Source organism: Podarcis vaucheri (assembly GCF_965113315.1).
Source record: "Podarcis vaucheri genome assembly, chromosome: 5".
NCBI classification, from domain to species: Eukaryota; Metazoa; Chordata; class Lepidosauria; order Squamata; family Lacertidae; genus Podarcis; species Podarcis vaucheri.
In genome coordinates this window covers 7405203-7422788 of record NC_138763.1, presented here as the reverse complement: position 1 = coordinate 7422788, position 17586 = coordinate 7405203, and the positions used below count along the sequence as shown (strand labels likewise).

At 45.7% G+C, this 17586-nt stretch overlaps 3 protein-coding genes across 5 annotated transcripts in view; 2 read left to right on the top strand and 1 right to left on the bottom strand.

Moving 5' to 3' along the window:
• LOC309533158 (cytochrome P450 2J2-like) overlaps window positions 1-17586 on the top strand; it is a 283269-nt gene that overhangs the window by 26723 nt on the left and 238960 nt on the right. Inside the window, exon 9 of one of the 3 annotated variants that reach the window (XM_082224357.1) lies at window positions 716-1484. The exons of the other annotated variants lie outside the window; for them this stretch is intronic. Coding sequence (XP_082080483.1) covers window positions 716-903 — 188 coding nt within the window. The 3' untranslated portion in view covers window positions 904-1484. Of the gene's footprint in view, window positions 1-715; window positions 1485-17586 lie in introns of those variants that run through there. 3 annotated transcript variants of the gene reach the window in all.
• Window positions 1-17586, top strand: part of LOC309533176 (cytochrome P450 2J5-like) — a 317301-nt gene that overhangs the window by 63633 nt on the left and 236082 nt on the right. The window lies entirely within an intron of this gene.
• LOC309533172 (cytochrome P450 2J2-like) overlaps window positions 1-17586 on the bottom strand; it is a 196926-nt gene that overhangs the window by 122565 nt on the left and 56775 nt on the right. The gene's annotated exons all lie outside the window — the stretch shown is intronic.

Sequence of the window (17586 nt, the reverse complement as noted above, 5' to 3'; positions counted from 1 at the left end):
TCTACAAAAATATTGTAAAATTAAGGAATGTTGAATGGTGTTGGATTGAACTTAAGGGGTTTCAAGCTGTAATTATGATAAAATGATTTTCTTTTTGTAAGTAAGAATTTAAAGCTATAATAATTTAAGAGGTTGAGATAAGGATTTGCTGTATAAACAATTCAAACTGGGTATGCAAGGAGGGGAGGTATGAGGAGGTCGGGGAAACAAGTTACAAGAAAATAAGTTGTGAAATTCATGTGTTTTAAATATTTTTATGTTGGTTTTTTCTTTTTGTTTGTTAAAAATTGGAAACTTTAATAAATATCATTAAAAGAAAAAAGAAAATAGGAAAATATTAGGGGCTGCACCCCTGCTTCCTGCACTTGGTGACCCCTTGGCCACAAGTTAGGCTTGTGTCTCTGCCACGGTCCTACTCGAGTGTAGGATGAGCTCCTGACAGGCCCTTCATCTGTATTCCATTCCCTTCCTCATTGTATCTTCCTTGATATGATATAGGGAACTTCAATTTACAGAACAAAACATAAGTATAACAAGAAGAAAGGAAGGTTAGCACTGACCAGGCTAGGAAATTGATAACAGCTTTGATGTTTTCCCTAGCCTAACTATTTCTAGTTTCCCAAAGGGTTATTTGGAATGTTTACAGCAACAAAGCAATGAACACTGGAAAGTAAATTATTGCTCACTTACTGCCTTCTTCTTGTCTCCTCCTCAGGGTCTCGCATATGTTTGGGAATGCAGCTGGTAAAGATCGAAATCTTCATCTTCCTGACCAGCCTGCTGAGGGCATTCAGTTTTCAGCTGCCAGAAGGAGTCAAAGAACTCAATCAAGAGGCTATAATAGGGGTAACAACACATCCCCATCCGTATAAACTCTGTGCAGTTCCCCGCTGCAACACATAAGAAAATAGGAAAATATTAGGGGCTGCACCCCTGCTTCCTGCACTCGGTGACCCCTTGGCCACTCCTGACACATGAACCCCCTAGCATTTCCCCTTCCCTTCCCATCTCATCCCATGCAACTACTGAGGTCTCTTTTCACCTTCGCAGCTCCATTTCTGAAGCCACTTCTCTCTTATCTTCTGCAGCTCTGCTTTGCATCCATTTTCCCCTTCACCCCATCTCCTCCATTTCTTCAGGTCCTTTCATGCCCCTGCTTTCATTTTCATCCCTCTCCCAATGCCTCCTTACTCCCTCCTTTTTGACAACTTCCTTTGCATCCCTATTCTTACTCTTGCTCCCTTTTCTCCTCCCCCTCCCCTTACTTTTATCAAATCTCCCTAACATACACATTTCCACACCTCCTCCCCTCTGCCTCTTCTGCATCCTCCTTACAACACCACTCCCCATGCTGAGAAATGTTATTGTATCTTTAAGATGAGTAGACTCCTAAGAGCAAGACTGTCAGCTTCTCCAGTTGAAGAAGACTAAGTTTCTTTGATGGATACTGTACATGTGTGCTTGTTAATAAAATATATCTTCTAAGTCAGTAAGTTGAACCCGAAACCTCATGTTGAGGACCACACAAGGTATCAGGAGTGAAATACATTGTGTGGAGGCACTATGGAATAGTTGAAGGCTTCACATCCTTTATCACAGTTAAAGAACGGGAGAAGTTTAAAACAGATGTTCCCCTGACTTCCACTCTCCTTTTCTTCAATGGCAGAAATTTGAGTAAAATGGAGATGGAGGAAAGCTGATATAACTGTGCCTTTAAAATGTAGCAGACCCTAGCATAATGGAGGGATGGAAGAACACTGAGCAAAATAGTAAAGGGTAAAGGGGCCCCTGACCATTAGGTCTCTGGGGTTGCGGCGCTCATCTCGTTTTATTGGCCGAGGAAGCCGGCGTACAGCTTCCGGGTTATGTGGCCATCAGGACTAAGCCACTTCTGGCGAACCAGAGCAGCGCACGGAAACGCCATTTACCTTCCTGAGCAGTAGCTACTTATCTACTTGCACTTTGGTGTGCTTTGAACTGCTAGGCTGGCAGGAGCTGGGACCGAGCAACGGGAGCTCACCCTGTCACAGGGATTCGAACCGCTGACCTTCTGATCGGCAAGTCCTAGGCTCTGTGGTTTAACCCACAGTGCCACCCACGTCCCATACTGAACAAAATAACCAGTGCTTATTTTCTAAAAATAAAAATAAAAATGTTTATGGGTACTCTCAAGAAAATTGGGAAAAATCAATACAGTAAATGGGCAAAAGTACAAAGAATCAGAAAATGTTTAGGAGTATGCATACCTCTGCATCCCCCGAGGAAAAAATAATAATTTAATATTTCTACCCTGCCCATCTGGCTGTGTTTCAGGGCTGCCTTCAGATTTCTTTTAAAACTTGGATAGTTGTTTATTTCCTTGACAACTGATGGGAGGGTATTCTACAGGGTGGGCACCACTACCGAGAAGGCCCTCTGCCTGGTTCCCTGTAACCTCACTTTTTGCAGCGTCCTCTCTCTCTCTCTCTCTCTCTCTCTCTCTCTCTCTCTGTGTGTGTGTGTAGTAACATAGAGAAACAGCAGAGATGGGCTTATAAGCAACCACCCAAAAGCTAACAAAACAGAAGAATGAAATGGAAAGTGAAGGATGGAATGGTGGAGCTGGAGGCAACAGATGGTGTAATGTGGAAGTCCTTCAGAAAAGGTGTTTGGAGGATTGAAACAGTCAGATGGTGGACTTGTGATGTTGGAGGAGTGGAATAAGTCATGGATCAGGGGTTGGCAATCTTTTTCAGCAGAGGGCCAGTCCACTGTCCCTCAGACCTTGTGGGGGGCTGGACTATATTTTGAAGGGAAAAAAATAATGAATGAATTCCTATGCCCCATAAATAACCCAGAGATGCATGTTAAATAAAAGGACACATTCTACTCATGTAAAAACATGCTGATTCCAGGACCATCTGTGGGCCGGATTAGAACGTGATTGGGCCGGCTCCGGCTCCTGGGCCTTAGTTTGCCTACACCTGCCATGGATGAAGAGAAAAAGGAGTCTGCGCACAACTTGAAGTGAATTCAGAGAGGAAAGCTATCAAACCTCTGGAACTTTCATTGGAAAAAGAATGGAAGAAGTGTAGTTAGAAGGGCTATTTCCCCAAAAAATCAGTATGGAAAATCACAGCAAACACAACAGGTTCAGGTTGTACCCCACAGAGCAGGAGAACAACAAGCTTGCTCCCTCTTCCATGGGATATTTCTAGGTGGCTCTCATATCTCTTCTCAGTCTTCTCTTCTCCAGGCTAAAGATGGGCAGATATTTCTATCTTGGCCTGTGACCCTTTAAGAAGAAATGCTAGAAAAGGGCCCTGAAATTTTAAGCATGCAAAGGCTCTATGCCTCTTTCCTTATGTCCCGCTCCCAATAAGTGTATCATTTCGAACATATACAGTTGGGTGGGTGGGTGGGAGGGAAGAGTGAATTTAGAGTATAAGCTGTCGTGCCAGAACCCTCTCTTGGGCTCAGGGGAGAGGAACATTTTGCATTGATGAATTTATATGTAAATAATGCTTGTTGTTTAACTGTTGCCATCCTGAGAAGTAAAGATTTATCTTCAACTATTTGAGTAAGGCTTTTTTATTATCACAAATAGCTAACAAAGGTTATGGGCTCAGTCATGCCCCACAAGTGGTGCTAGAAAACGGCAAGGAAATTTTGAAGTCAACCCCAAAACCAGCAACTTAAACTCAGCACTGTACAGGATGTTTATACAGATTTACCCCTTGATCCATGTCTGTTGAACTTCCTGGCACAACTTTGTTTCAAAGTTCAGTTCATTAAATTTTACTTCTTCTTTTTTTACATTTCATTAAATGTTTGCTTTTTTCCAAAAAGGACTTTCATTGGTGAAATTTTCCAAGTGAAATATTTCTCTGCAAGGAGGGAGGAAATGGAAAAAACCTCCCTATTGTCTCTTTGCTCACAAATCCTGCCTCAAGGGCTCATTTAAGATATCGATAGGGTCAGCCTGTTGTGGTTGTGAGACCCTGTTGCAAGAGTTAATAAAGATCAGGCTTATTAGCTGCTTTGTTTCTCAATATTCTCTGGGTTGCCTCTGTTATTTTTCTCCTACCGACAGAGAGCCTACAAAAGGACTCTATATATTAGCTCTTAGGTACCCCATAGGGGAAAAGGAGCAGTTTTGTTCTTATAAGAGAAGACAGGGAAGTGGAAAAACTAAGTGGTGTCTCAGTGCTTTTCACAAGGAGAGCAGTAACTTCTGCTTTTTTAATCCTTTAGTCACAGGATTCAGTCTTTCAAGAGGCAGGTTGTTGGCCTCCTCTATTCAGTTTCTGGATCAGTACTCCAAAACTCTGGCTTTCCCCCTCCTGTATGCACATGCAGTGGTATCTTGGGTTACAGATGCTTCAGGTTACAGCCACCACTAACCCAGAAATAGTACTGAGGCATCTAATCATAACCTGCATTTTTATCAAGGCTTATAGTTTGATTAGGGTCTGTATTTTAAAATGAGCTTAAAGATTTTCAAATGTTTTATGCCAGGCAGAAGACCAGCTGCCTAAGTACTTTGGCAAGATGTTTATCCTCCTGGACAAGGGGGCCCCCTGATTTATAGCAGAAAACAATTCTCAAAGTCGTAAAAAGGGAATTACAGGCTGAGAGCAAGGTTACACTGACCCTACATAATTAAGAGTTGGTAAATAGTAAAATAAAACCATGTGCCTCCCATTAAACTTGAGCCATATCTTCCTAAGGTTAAAGGCCAAGAGCAAATGGAAAAGAAAGCAACTGGCTGGAGAAGGGGAGTGTAAACAGAAGAAGAGGCTTTTTTTCCTATTTTATTTTGAGGCTGTAAACTGGTCCTTCCTTTTACTTTGAGAAGGTTTATTCTTCTAAAAAGCTATCTATGATAATGTATGAAATATACTGGCTTAAATGTAATTATGCAAAGGATCTAGAAAGAAAGAAATGTTAAAATCTTATTTCATAGAGTCATATTGCTGTAGGAGACCAGAGGGGCAGATGAGCCCAGCCCCCTGCCAGACAGGAGACGCCATCGAGCACCCCTGACATATGGTTGTCAGGCCTTTGTTTAAAGACCTCCAAAAAAGAGATCTTTCATTGATGATGCATGAGAATGTGAACCCAAGATCTCTGACATCTGTTTAAGATAAAAATTTAAAACTATTAACCATCTGTTTTGGAGGGCAATAGGGCAAGGAGGGCAAGAGGTGAGCTGGTAATTAAGGTTCCTTGTTGAGACAAATGTAAGATATATGACTACTTATTTGTCATTTATAGATAGAAGAATATATAGCTTTTTGTATCCCATAAAAGGCAATAGGAAATTGGTGTATCTTTTAGGATTGGTTATAGCAATCAGCCAATAGGAAATTCAACCAGGCTGATTGGACAGAGGCAGCCAAAGGAGGAGCAAGGGGGCTGGGCTGAGGGAATATAAGTGCTGGCCATAATGGCAGGAGACCAGGCCAGAGCTTGGTAACCATATACCACTGTGCCTCTCATTTATTTGTCTGACAAATAAATTATTTTAATTTCCCTATTGCTGCGTTGAATATTTCATTCCAGCTAAGCGTTAACCACAAGCAGGGTGCTTCAGTACCTCGGGTTAAGAACTTTGCTTCAGGATGAGAACAGAAATCATGCTCTGGCAGCACGGCGGCAGCAGGAGGCCCCATTAGCTAAGGTGGTTCTTCAGGTTAAGAACAGTTTCAGGTTAAGAGTGGCCCTCCAGAATGAATTAAGTTCCCGAGGTACCACTGTACATAGTTACAGTTCAAATGTCTTCAGGGGAGGGGGAGTTCTGACTGCTTGCTTAGGGCATCTTGAGAGCTTTTCTAAACACAATTCTGGGCTCACAACCCTCCCCTCCATCCCTTTGATGCTTCTCATGGAGAGAAAGCTAAGGGTGTAACAAAAAGCTGGCTACTTCCAAAAAAACCCCTCACACAGCTGTTTTGCCAATTATTTGATGTGTATTGATCCAATCCTGCTTTGCAGGGTAGGACTCAAACCAGTGGCTTCATGTTACAAGAAAGAAGATTCCAAAATAAACACACAGAAAAACTTTCTGACAGCAAGGGCTGTTTGACAGTGTAACAGTCTCCCTTGGAACGGTCTCCCCAAAAGCTGGATACTTCCCAAAAACCTCATGCAGCTGTTTTTACACTGGATTTTTATAGAAAAGCCTCTGTTTTTTTAAATAAAAGTTATTTTAAACTTTTTTTTATGTATGCAACAACAGCTGCACAAATGCTGTTAGCCCAGAGTTAGAAAGAAGATAAAGTCCCTAATAGAGAAGAATGCCAAATTAAACTGTTGGACTATGCCGAAATGGGAAAATTGACTGAAAAGCTTAGCAACCAAGAAGACCAAAACTTCAATACGGAATTGGAAAAATGTATAATTTATCTTGGAGACTACTGTAAGCAGTCGAAAACATTAGCAGGATTGCAATAACACTTGTAATGTAACGAGAACTATGGAGACAATGGAGTTATAAAAAACATTGTTGTTGTTGTTTAGTTGTTTAGTCGTGTCCGACTCTTCGTGACCCCATGGGCCAGAGCACGCCAGGCACTCTGTCTTCCACTGCCTCCCGCAGCTTGGTCAGACTCAGAGGGGGCAGGGTTTCTGTTGAGGCAGGGGATTAGCTGTGGGAGGAGCTTATCAGAGTTTGCAGGGCATCAGTTGAAGAAGGAGCAAAAAGGGTTTTCTTGTGTGTGTGTGTTTCTTTGTGGCTCATTAGCTGTTTTCCCTGTGTAAAGGTCAGAGGGGGCAGGGTTTCTGTTGAGGCAGGGGATTAGCTGTGGGAGGAGCTTATCAGAGTTTGCAGGGCATCAGTTGAAGAAGGAGCAAAAAGGGTTTTCTTGTGTGTGTGTGTTTCTTTGTGGCTCATTAGCTGTTTTCCCTGTGTAAAGGTCAGAGGGGGCAGGGTTTTTGTTGAGGCAGGGGATTAGCTGTGGGAGGAGCTTATCAGAGTTTGCAGGGCAGCGGCGCGCGCCTAGCGGCACGCGCAGTTAGATCCATCTTTTAGATTTAGGGGAGCTAGTCTCAAACGTTTGTGGGGGGAGATCTAGGTGTTTTTTTGTGTGGGGGAAGTTATTTGTCCTGTCTTCAAGCTTTTTATGATGGAGGACCTCTGTAGCCAACCCCAACGACACGATCTCAAGATGGAAGGGGAGGGAACAGCTGCAGTCGCCTGCGATTCCTGCGCAATGTTTGCCATCTTGCCAAAGGTTGCAGGCAGCTTTACCTGCAGCAATTGCATGTTGATTGTTCTCTTAAAAGACAAAGTCCAGCAACTGGAGGAACGTGTAGCTACGCTCCAAAGAATTAGAGAGCTGGAGCTCTTCTTGGAAGCAACAGAGCACACCGTCTCCACCAAGGAGGAGACAGGGGACTCCCCTGAGAAGGAGTCTAGTTCACCAACACAGGAGCCAGATATATGGAGAAATGTGACTCAAAGAAGTAGGAGGCCCAGGGTTCACTCTGATTGCTTAGAAATACACAATCGCTTTGAGGTCCTCTCCCCTAGCATGGAAGACGAAGAGCAGACTCCATTTGAGGATCTCTCCCTCATTACAGTCGATCAGGTATATGAAGACGAGCAGCAAAGTCAGTCCTCAGGGAATGTGCAGGCGACCTTGGAACGGACAGCTCACGGAAGAACCCCGACCAAACCCAAGAGGAGGCGTGTAGTGGTGATAGGGGATTCCCTACTGAGGGGAACAGAAGCAGTGATCTGTGGGCCTGACAAGATGTCTCGGGAAGTGTGCTGTCTCCCCGGGGCTAAGATCCAAGATGTAACTGAACGACTGCAAGGAATCATAAAACCCACTGACAAATACCCCTTCCTCTTGGTTCATGTGGGAACCAATGACACTGCAAGCAATAGCCTCCAGAAGATCAAAAGAGACTACGAGGCTCTCGGCAGGAAATTGAAGCAACTAAATGCACAAATTGTCATCTCATCTGTCCTCCCAGTTGAACGACGTGGCCCAGGGAGAGAGGGGAAAATAGTGGAAGTGAACAGCTGGCTTCGCAAATGGTGTAAACAGGAACGGTTTGGATTCTTAGATCACGGACTGCAGTTTCTTGAAGATGGACTTCTGGCAAGTGATGGGCTGCACCTCACAACGGTTGGGAGAAATGTTTTTGCCAAAAATCTCAGAAACCTCATCAGGAGGGCTTTAAACTGACTAATGTGGGGGAGGGAGACAGTGCTCCTGAAGGTAGGAGCCTATCAATTAATGAAGATGATCATCCAAATGTCATAGACCAAATGGAGAAAACAGCACACGGACCTAGTGGTGGGAGGAAAAAATCCTTAAATAAGAGACACGGGGGAATGAGTAATGGACTTCAATGTCTGTACACTAATGCGCAAAGCATGGGAAATAAACAAGATGAGCTTGAGCTCTTGGTACAGCAAACTAAATATGACATAATAGGCATCACTGAAACCTGGTGGGATAAGTCCCACGATTGGAATGTAATAATGGGGGGATACAATCTATTTCAGAGAAACAGACCAGACAAGAAAGGAGGAGGAGTGGCGTTATATGTCAGGGATGTGTATACCTGTGAAGAGATCCAAGATTTAGATCCTCAAAGCCAAAGTGAGAGCATTTGGGTCAAAATTAAGGGAGAGAAGAATAACAGAGACCTCATTGTGGGAGTTTACTATAGATCCCCAAGCCAAACGGAGGACATAGATGATGCCTTCCTGGAACAGATGGCCAAGCATGCAAAAGGAAGGGAGATAGTAGTAATGGGGGACTTCAATTACCCGGATATTTGTTGGACGTCAAACTCAGCCAAGAGCATAAGGTCAAACAGATTCCTCACTGGCCTTGCAGACAACTTCATTGTCCAGAAAGTGGGAGAAGCAACAAGAGGAACAGCCATTTTAGATCTGGTCCTAACCAATGTTGATGACCTGGTTAGTGGGGTAGAAGTGGAAGGATCATTAGGCGCGAGTGATCATGCTCTTCTGAAGTTTACTATACAGCGGAAAGGAGCAGCCAAGCATACTAGGACTCAATTTCTTGACTTTAAGAAAGCCGACTTCATAAAACTTAGGGAAGTGCTGGGTGAGATCCCATGGATAGCAATACTAAAAGGAAAGGGAGTTCATGATGGCTGGGAGTTTGTTAAGAGGGAGATACTAAAAGCACAACGTCAGGCAATACCAATGAGACGGAAACATGGAAGGTGCCTAAAGAAGCCAGGGTGGCTATCTAAAGAACTTTTAACTGAATTAAGATTAAAAAAGGATGTGTACAAAAAATGGAAAAGGGGGGAAACCACCAAAGAGGAATTCAAACAAATAGCCAGCACGTGTAGACACAAAGTCAGAAAAGCTAAAGCACAGAATGAACTCAGGCTTGCTAGAGAGGTTAAAAGCAACAAAAAAGGCTTTTATGGGTATGTTCGTAGCAAAAGGAAGAACAAAGAAACAGTGGGGTCACTCAGAGGAGAAGATGGTGAAATGCAAACAGGGGACACAGAAAGGGCTGAACTCCTCAATGCCTTCTTTGCCTCAGTCTTCTCCGATAAAGAAAACAATGCCCGACCTGAAGAATTTGGAGCAAATGATTCAGCAAAGGAAACACAGCCCAGAATAACTAAGGAGATAGTACAAGAATATTTGGCTAGTTTAGATGTATTCAAGTCTCCAGGGCCAGATGAACTGCATCCAAGAGTATTAAAAGAACTGGCAGATGTGATCTCAGAACCACTGGCAGTCATCTTTGAGAATTCCTGGAGAACAGGCGAAGTCCCGGCAGACTGGAGGAGGGCAAATGTTGTCCCTATTTTCAAAAAGGGGAAAAGAGAGGACCCAAATAATTACCGCCCAGTCAGTCTGACATCAATAGCAGGGAAGATTCTGGAGCAGATCATTAAGCAAACAGTCTGTGAGCACCTAGAAAGGAATGCTGTGATCACCAATAGTCAGCATGGATTTCTGAAAAATAAGTCATGTCAGACTAACCTGATCTCGTTTTTTGACAGAATTACAAGCCTGGTAGATGAAGGGAACGCAGTGGATGTAGCCTACCTTGATTTCAGCAAGGCATTTGACAAGGTGCCCCATGATATTCTTGTAAAGAAGCTGGTAAAATGCGGTCTTGACTATGCTACCACTCAGTGGATTTGTAACTGGCTGACTGACCGAACCCAAAGGGTGCTCATCAATGGTTCCTCTTCATCCTGGAGAAGAGTGACTAGTGGGGTGCCACAGGGTTCTGTCTTGGGCCCGGTCTTATTCAACATCTTTATCAACGACTTGGATGATGGACTCAAGGGCATCCTGATCAAATTTGCAGATGACACCAAACTGGGAGGGGTGGCTAACACCCCAGAGGACAGGATCACACTTCAAAACGACCTTGACAGATTAGAGAACTGGGCAAAAATAAACAAGATGAATTTTAACAGGGAGAAATGTAAAGTATTGCACTTGGGCAAAAAAAATGAGAGGCACAAATACAAGATGGGTGACACCTGGCTTGACAGCAGTACATGTAAAAAGGATCTAGGAGTCTTGGTTGACCACAAACTTGACATGAGCCAACAGTGTGACGCGGCAGCTAAAAAAGCCAATGCAATTCTGGGCTGCATCAATAGGAGTATAGCATCTAGATCAAGGGAAGTAATAGTGCCACTGTATTCTGCTCTGGTCAGACCACACCTGGAGTACTGTGTCCAGTTCTGGGCACCACAGTTCAAGAAGGACACTGACAAACTGGAACGTGTCCAGAGGAGGGCAACCAAAATGGTCAAAGGCCTGGAAACGATGCCTTATGAGGAACGGCTAAGGGAGCTGGGCATGTTTAGCCTGGAGAAGAGGAGGTTAAGGGGTGATATGATAGCCATGTTCAAATATATAAAAGGATGTCACATAGAGGAGGGAGAAAGGTTGTTTTCTGCTGCTCCGGAGAAGCGGACATGGAGCAATGGATCCAAACTACAAGAAAGAAGATTCCACCTAAACATTAGGAAGAACTTCCTGACAGTAAGAGCTGTTCGACAGTGGAATTTGCTGCCAAGGAGTGTGGTGGAGTCTCCTACTTTGGAGGTCTTTAAGCAGAGGCTTGACAACCATATGTCAGGAGTGCTCTGATGGTGTTTCCTGCTTGGCAGGGGGTTGGACTCGATGGCCCTTGTGGTCTCTTCCAACTCTATGATTCTATGATTCTATGATTCTATGTTTGTAGCTTCGAGAACACCGTCCAACCATCTTGTCCTCTGTTGTCCCTTCTCCTTGTGCCCTCCATCTTTCCCAACATCAGGGTCTTTTCCAGGGAGTCTTCTCTTCTCATGAGGTGGCCAAAGTATTGGAGCCTCAGCTTCACGATCTGTCCTTCCAGTGAGCACTCAGGGCTGATCTCTTTAAGAATGGATACGTTTGATCTTCTTGCAGTCCATGGGACTCTCAAGAGTCTCCTCCAGCACCATTATTCAAAAGCATCAATTCTTCGGCGATCAGCCTTCTTTATGGTCCAGCTCTCACTTCCATACATCACTACTGGGAAAACCATAGCTTTTACTATACAGACCTTTGTTGGCAAGGTGATGTCTCTGCTCTGATCTACTCTGCTCACTCCAAAAAGGGAGGGGCTAGAAAAGGTGCCCTAACCATAGTCTGCCTCTCTTTTTCCCTGATTGGATTACCATGCCCAGTGGGGTCACCACCCAGCGGTGGTAAAAGACAATTGAACTTTGGAACATGGAATATATGGACAGATATAACACAGATAATGAGCATCCTGAACACAGAACTGCCATCATTGCTAGAGAGATGTGACATTTTAACATCAATATTGCAGTGCTTCAAGAGACTCAAAGAGCAGGCAAGGGACAACTGAAGGGGAAAAAAAAGGAGGCTACACATTCTTCTGGAAAGGTCTGAACAAGAAGGTCAAATACATGAGGTAGGCTTCGCTATCAAAAACAATCTTGTAAAGCTCCTGTCAGAAGTCCCTACCAGACTTCTGGTAAACTCACCAAAAACCAACAGGCTATTATTACCAACACACTCGTTTGACAGAAAAATAAATTTAAAACTTCATGGAGGCATCCTCAGTTTAGTTTAAGAATATTTTGTTTTGGATTTTCTGTTTTCTCAGTCCACATTTGAATTGTTAGTATCTTGGCTCACAGGCAGAGGTACCTGGCCTCCCCCGAGGCAATTGAGCGAGATACTGTGTTTACCTTCCGTCTGCTACCCCGGCAGGCTAGGTAAACAAACCCGGCGATTCTTCTCATTAGACGTGAGAAAGAACACACCCTCTGCTTTCCTCTTCTTCTCTCTCCCTCCCTGCATTCTCCCAGGGAGGGGAAATGAGACAGACAGGAGCCCTTTTACATGTTTTATTCCTGTCACTCAGCAATACATAGAAATGCGTCTGTTCCCTTCAGACTCCATCAGAAGAGACACAACTCCTCCCCTGTACTTCCAGCACAGGTTATGTGACACTCTGAGCTAACATCCGGTGCTCAGTACAGAGAATAGGCTCCACCTTTTCTCCAACAGTACATCTGCAAAACATAACATCCTGTTTTGCATTCCAGCAATCTGGAGCTGGCTTTTGCCTTGGTGCATTTTCCCAACATCCTCCCCCAAAAGCATCAATTGGCAAAACATGATCCAGAGAAGAAAACAAACAGTTGTTATACATATAACAGTCCCCTGTTGTTCCAGTTCCACCCTTGGAACTCCCCACCACTGGTTTCACCAGTGTACCTCTCTGGTTGTCTGGCTTCCAAGGAATGAGTGCTTCTGCATTACCTTGGCTAGCTACTCTCTGTTGTGTCTTTGTCTCTGACTTAGACACTGCTTCAACCTGCTTTGAGTTGTTAACAATAGCAACACATGTAACAGCTAAGTTAGCAAACTCTTTTGAGTACCTCTTTGGTGGTACACCCTTTGTAACTCTCTCAGACCTCCGTATGAGGTTCTGATCCTCTGTGCTCACTGGTTCAACCTCTGGACTTTGTTGAGAACCAGTAGCAATCAGTGGTTCTTCCTTCATTTGTGAAGGTCTATCCATTGTGTGAGATTTCCTCTCAATGACTGTTACAACTGAACTCTCTGAGCTATCACTGTCATCGTCAGTACCACTGTTATCTGTGACATCAGAAAAATCATCATCTTCATCATCAGAATTGCCACCTGTGGGAAATGTTTGTTCTACAACCCGCTCTTGTTCAGGAGCACTCTCTAGAAATTTTGTGAGAATCACCTGACCAGATTCAGACAAAATTACTCTGTAGAGACCCTTTTCATATCCCACAAAAATGCCTCTGGCATTCTTTACTCCACCTGGAGCTTCTGTTCTCACATGGGACCCGAAAACCTTAAAATAGGCAACGGAAGGTTTTCTGTGGAACAGCTTCTCAAAAGGAGAACATCCCAACTCTGTTGAGACCTTTCTCAACCACACATGAAGATAGGACGCTAGCGATTCGGCCCAATATTCATGTGGCAAATGTGAACTCAGCAATTGCGCATGCATCCCCTTTTGCAATTCTTTGTTCACCCTAACACAGACCCCCCTGTTCCACGCTTCGGTCGAAACAGCAACTTTGTGGTCTATCCCTTCTCCATCCAGGAACTTCTGAAACTTCTGTAACAGAAAAATTCGCTTCTCATCTGTGAAAAGACAATCAATGTTAGCATCATGCATATTTTTAACCTTGTCACAAAACTCCTGAAACTTTTCTAAAGTTTCTTGCTGTTTCTCCATCATAAAAACCCAAGAATAATTAGTGAAACAATCCACACACAAAAGGTAATATTTTGCATTGCTCCTAGATGGTTCTAGAGGACCAATCACATCAGCATACACCCGCTGAAACGCTCTGTCGACCTTCGGCACCTTCCAGGCGCTCTTGGTCACACCTGCAAGAGAGATTACGTTAGAATCAGAAGAATTACATTTCATGTAATCACTTTGATCAAAAGTCAACAAATACAGTCCATCTTTCTCTTTGGCAGTAAGAAACAGTTCTCCATCTTTGTAGATCTTGCAGCTTTTAGCATCATAGGACAGTTTCAGTCCTTTCTTTGCAATCTGCGACACACTCAGCAGATTAAATCTCAGATCTGGAACCAGGTAAACATCACTTATAGTCAAGTTTAGACTTTCAAGATACACAGTTCCAATTCCGGTTGCTTCCAGCTCTTGACCGTTGGCCTGTTTCACAGTGAAGCTTTGCTTCTTCAACGTCGAAAACAGTTGTCTGTGCGGGCATAAATGTTTTGTACATCCAGTGTCGATTATAAAGGCGTTTCCAACATCTGGCATGGTTCCTTTCGCCATCATAGCCTTTGCAGGTTTCACCTGGCACTTGGTACGGCTTTTGCCTGACGCCTCAGGCTTCGTAGAGCTGCTCTTTGCTCCTTTTGACTGTCGCGGCTTCCTACAGTTCCGCTGTAGATGCCCAGTCTTTCCACAATTGTAGCATTGGACAGCACTCAATGCTACTCCATGCTCCGCAGTAGCACCAGCAGTGGGGGAATTAGAACTCTGTTCTTCCCTCCCCCTGTCCTTCACTTCCAGTGCAGCAAGTCTGTCGTGTTCGTTCAGGACCACAGCACACACTCTTTCCGCGGTTAGCTGGGCGGCAGGTAGGGAACCAAGCTGACTGGCAACAACCTTGTAGGTGCGATTAAGGCTGTTTATCATCATGAAGCAAAACACTTCCTCCTGTAGACGGAAATTGCGTTCCACCATCTGTTGACGCAGAAACTTCATCTCTGTCAGGTGCGCTTGAACATCTCCATCAGGCGCTAGTCTCAGATTGATCAACTTCTCAAAATACAGCAACGCTGAAGAACCAGCATCTCTCTGATGTGTTGTACGCAGCGTATCCCAAACCTCTGTCGCATTTTCTAAATGCTGGATATGCACAAGCTGCATATAAAAGTGTTTTTATTTTTTACTTTGTTGTACCACCAGAAACGGTGGGTTTTTATCCATGTATTCTTATTTGTTTTGTTTTATTTTGGGTTGGGGTGGGACGGTTTGTTGAGTGGGGTGGGGATTGGTTTTGCTTTGGTGTAATTGTTTTTTTTTTTCTTCTTTCCTGTTTGTTTGTTTGTTTGCTTTTATACTTTGTAAATGGAGGCGAGTATGAGGCCTGGGATTCCTACTGTGGAGGGGCGAGGGAGGTATGGCGGTGGGGGCAGATGGCATAGGCGAAGGGGATCGAGATACGGATATGCTCGTACCCCTTCCAATCTGTGCCCCATCCCGAGAGACGAGGGTAGGGTGAGAAAGGATTACTCACCTCCGTCACTGGTGTTGTGCAATGCCAGGTCTATAGGCAACAAAACCGCCACCCTGCGAGATTTCATCATCTCGCAGGGGGTCGACCTGGCTTGTGTGACGGAGACCTGGGTGCGCGAAGGGGTAACTGTTACCTTACGAGAGATGGCGCCCCCGGGTTTCTCCGTCCTCCACCAGTCACGGACTGTGGGCCGGGGGGGAGGGGTGGCAGTATTAATCCGGGAAGATTGTCCTTTCAGGGCTCTCCCATCGCCATCGATCCCCGGCATCGAATGTGTTGGCCTAGTGTGGGGCTCCGAGGTGAGCTTGGCTGTCTGGCTGGTGTACCGGCCACCTAGCGCACCAGCAGCCACCCTGTCAGGCCTGCTGGAGGCGGTGGCCGGCTGGGCCTTGGAGTTCCCTAACCTATTGGTATTGGGGGACTTCAACATCCATGCCGATGCCACTCCCTCCTCACAGGCTCTGGACCTGGTGTCTTCCATGGCGACACTAGGGCTCTCCCAGTTTGTTTCGGGCCCCACACATCAAGCAGGCCACACGCTGGATCTGATCTTTGGCGTCGGTATAGATGTGATCCTGTCTCCTTCGATGAAGGTGCCATGGTCGGATCACTATGCTCTGAAAGCCAGGATTGATGTTCCACCCCCACCCTGCTTAGGTGGTGAGCCGATTTGGGCTCGCCCGCGGAGGCTGATGGACCCTGATAGATTCCGTCAAGCCTTGCGGGACCTTTCTCCCCCTGGCGACTCATTGACTGAGCTTGTTGAGGGCTGGAATACCCAGCTCCTGGCAGCCATCAATGAGATCGCACCTAAGCGCCCTCTGCGACCCCGCAGAAACCGGGCTCCCTGGTTTACTGAGGAGCTCCGGAAAATGAAGCGGGACCTCAGACGGCTAGAGTGAGTATGGCGGGGTGCCCGTGACGGAGCCTCAAGAACATCTTATAGGGTTTTTATGAAAACCTACGAGATGGCAGTGAAGGCCACCAAGAAGTCCTACTACTCGGCCTCCATTGCATCCGCTAGCTCTCGCCCGGCACAATTATTTAGTATAATTCGGTCTTTAACGTCCCTCGAAGGACAGCCAAATTTAAATAACAATTCGACACATAGCTGTGAGGCATTTGCGAGCTTTTTTGCGGAGAAGGTCCTGTCGCTCCGCCATGACCTCCCTGCCAATTTGGATACAATAAAAGAACTGGAGGCCCCTCGACTGTCCTCGGGTCCAGTATTGGACCACTTTGACCGGATATCCCCAGCCGATGTGGACAGACTCCTCCGAGCTGGAAAGCCCACCACTTGCCCTCTCGACCCGTGCCCGTCTTGGCTGATTAGAGCATGTCCAGACGAGGTGCGGGCCCCCCTGGGGGATATCATCAATTTGTCCCTTGGCACCGGGACATTCCCAGGGGAACTGAAGGAGGCAGTGGTGCGTCCGCTCTTAAAGAAAACATCATTAGATCCCTTAGATCTATCCAATTACCGCCCAGTTTCGAATCTTCCATTCCTGGGCAAGGTGATTGAGAGAGCGGTTGCTGAACAGCTTGGTAGGTTTCTGGATGAAACATCGGCTCTGGATCCATTCCAGTCCGGCTTCCGCGCTGGTCATGGGACCGAGACGGCTCTGGTCGCCCTAACAGATGATCTCCGTAGACAGCTGGATCGAGGCGGGTCGGGGCTGCTGATTCTTCTAGATCTGTCAGCAGCTTTTGACATGGTCGATCACGAACTTTTGGACCACCGCCTCGCCGACGTGGGGATCCAGGGCGCAGTCCTTCAATGGCTGCGCTCGTTTCTCTCTGGTCGGGGACAGAGGGTGGCGCTTGGGGGGGAACTGTCATCCCGCCACTCCTTGGTGTGTGGAGTGCCTCAGGGTGCGATTCTCTCCCCGATGCTTTTTAACATCTTTATGCGCCCCCTCGCCCAGCTTGTCCGGAGTTTTGGGCTGGGCTGCCATCAGTATGCCGATGACACCCAACTCTATCTGTTGATGGATGGCCATCCTGACTCGGCCCCAGACACACTGATCAGATGCTTGGAAGCTGTGGCTGGATGGTTACGTGGGAGCCGGTTGAAGTTAAATCCTTCGAAGACAGAGGTCCTCTGGCTGGGACGGGACGATATGGGATTGAGGGGGCAACTCCCATCTCTTGCGGGGGTGCAATTAGTGCCAGCACCGTCCGTTAAGAGTTTGGGTGTAATCTTCGATACCTCCCTCTCTATGGAGGCGCAGATTGCAGCTATAACAAAGGCGGCATTTTTTCATCTCCGCCAAGCTAAGCAGTTGGCCCCTTACCTCTCTCACCCTGACC